The sequence below is a fragment of the Poecilia reticulata genome, linkage group LG19, assembly GCF_000633615.1.
Source record: "Poecilia reticulata strain Guanapo linkage group LG19, Guppy_female_1.0+MT, whole genome shotgun sequence".
In the NCBI taxonomy this organism is placed as follows: domain Eukaryota; kingdom Metazoa; phylum Chordata; class Actinopteri; order Cyprinodontiformes; family Poeciliidae; genus Poecilia; species Poecilia reticulata.
In genome coordinates this window covers 2,408,969-2,410,523 of record NC_024349.1, presented here as the reverse complement: position 1 = coordinate 2,410,523, position 1,555 = coordinate 2,408,969, and the positions used below count along the sequence as shown (strand labels likewise).

Below are 1,555 nucleotides of genomic sequence, written 5' to 3'. Positions count from 1 at the left end.
AGAGTGTGCGCTTCAGGCAGATACTTCTTTCCCCTCGCACACGTCGGTATGGATCGCCAAGGAGTGAGAAACTTGTCGGCTTCTGCTGTTATCAAAGTGTCTCCTGCCTACATGTGCACAGAAAAGCAGGATTCACCTTCGGTGGGTCTAAATATTTCCGGCCCTGCGTTTCCCACCAGGTTGGAGTTTAATCGCTGATGTCGGTGCGTTGCTTCTGAGACCCGTGGATGTGCTGATCTCTGCTCTCGGTTTATCTAATGGATCCCCAGAGTTAGATAAACTTAAGCCTGCAATATAAACGGCAGAACACACAGAGAGAAAGCGAGGAGGGAAAAGAATCGCTTCCCTCGCTGCCCACTTTTACAAAAAAACATTAAGATAAATAAATAAACGGGAAACTTATGAAAACATATCTTCTTATGAAAAATAAAGAYTGRACTTAAAAACCAGTGTTACGTTTTTTGTACTTCATTAATACAAAAAAATAAAATCCAGCTGKTTTTTTCCAGTAGATTAATGTTTTTTGGTGTCTAGAAAACAAGTTGTTTCAAAAACCTCCTGATTGTTGAGTCGCGTTGCGCCGTTACCTAGCAACCCCAGCAAAGATCCAGCACTTTTGGTCAGCTGGATTTCCCTCTGTATGTGCTTTACAATGGCTTCATGAACCGCTTACTGCAGTCTTGTTGGTTGCGAAGGAGGCTCCACTTTTGCTTGTCAAAGATGTACGGTTGTATAATTGCTCATCTGTTTGCAGCCGTTTTTATGTGTGCGTGTTAAAGGTGAGTTGGGGACGTGGCCAGTAGCTGCTTATTTGGATTTAAAGGGACAGGACGCCCTAAAACGGCTCATTAGGGCATTTTTATGATTTTGGACAAAAAAATGTAACAAATGTGTTTTGTGTATTGTATAGATCTATATCTAACCTGTTTAAGGAAGCGTAATAGGTCATCTTTAAGGATGAGGTGGGATTTTTTTGGCCATATTTAAATTTGTGTATTTCGCTAAATTATGGTGGAAACACTTTGCATCACAYCGGTTTGCATCCAGCAGCAACAAGCTTGTTTTTAGGGAACACTGATATGTTTCATTGATGTGAGAGTGTCAACAAATCTGGCATTCAGAGACGAGAGACTGGAAGAAAGGCAGAAGAAGTTCTGTTTCCAGAGTCGAAGTGTGGGAACCTTCTGGCCTACAAACCAAACGGGGTGTGTGAGGGGCACAACGCACTGTTCAGATTTTCTTTGAGTGAAATTTGACTTGTTGTTGGTCTATCACATAAAAGGCCATTGRAATAAAGGGAAGCCTGTGGTTGAATTGCGAGAAAGCGGCATTAAAACCTGTTATTGCCGTTTAAATGTAAAACGGCTGCAGCCATTAAAAGCTTTTCTGATCCGTTTTCTACTTGAGATCATCAGGCATTTTGTCTTAAAGAGCYTCTGCTTACAGCCACATTAACAGCTCTGCCTCCTTTCTACACTCATGTTATTTATTATGTATATTTCATAAACCGTTTCCAGGTTTTTAACATTCATAAAAAGTTAAATGCTTTTTTTTT

At 40.8% G+C, this 1,555-nt stretch overlaps 1 protein-coding gene across 1 annotated transcript in view; it reads left to right on the top strand.

The window, feature by feature from the left end:
- Positions 1-1,555, top strand: part of ankfn1b (ankyrin repeat and fibronectin type III domain containing 1b) — a 177,630-nt gene that overhangs the window by 12,729 nt on the left and 163,346 nt on the right. The window contains exon 3 of the mRNA XM_008436408.2: positions 930-937. Within this exon, the coding sequence (XP_008434630.1) occupies positions 930-937 (8 nt within the window). The remainder of the gene's footprint in view (positions 1-929; positions 938-1,555) is intronic.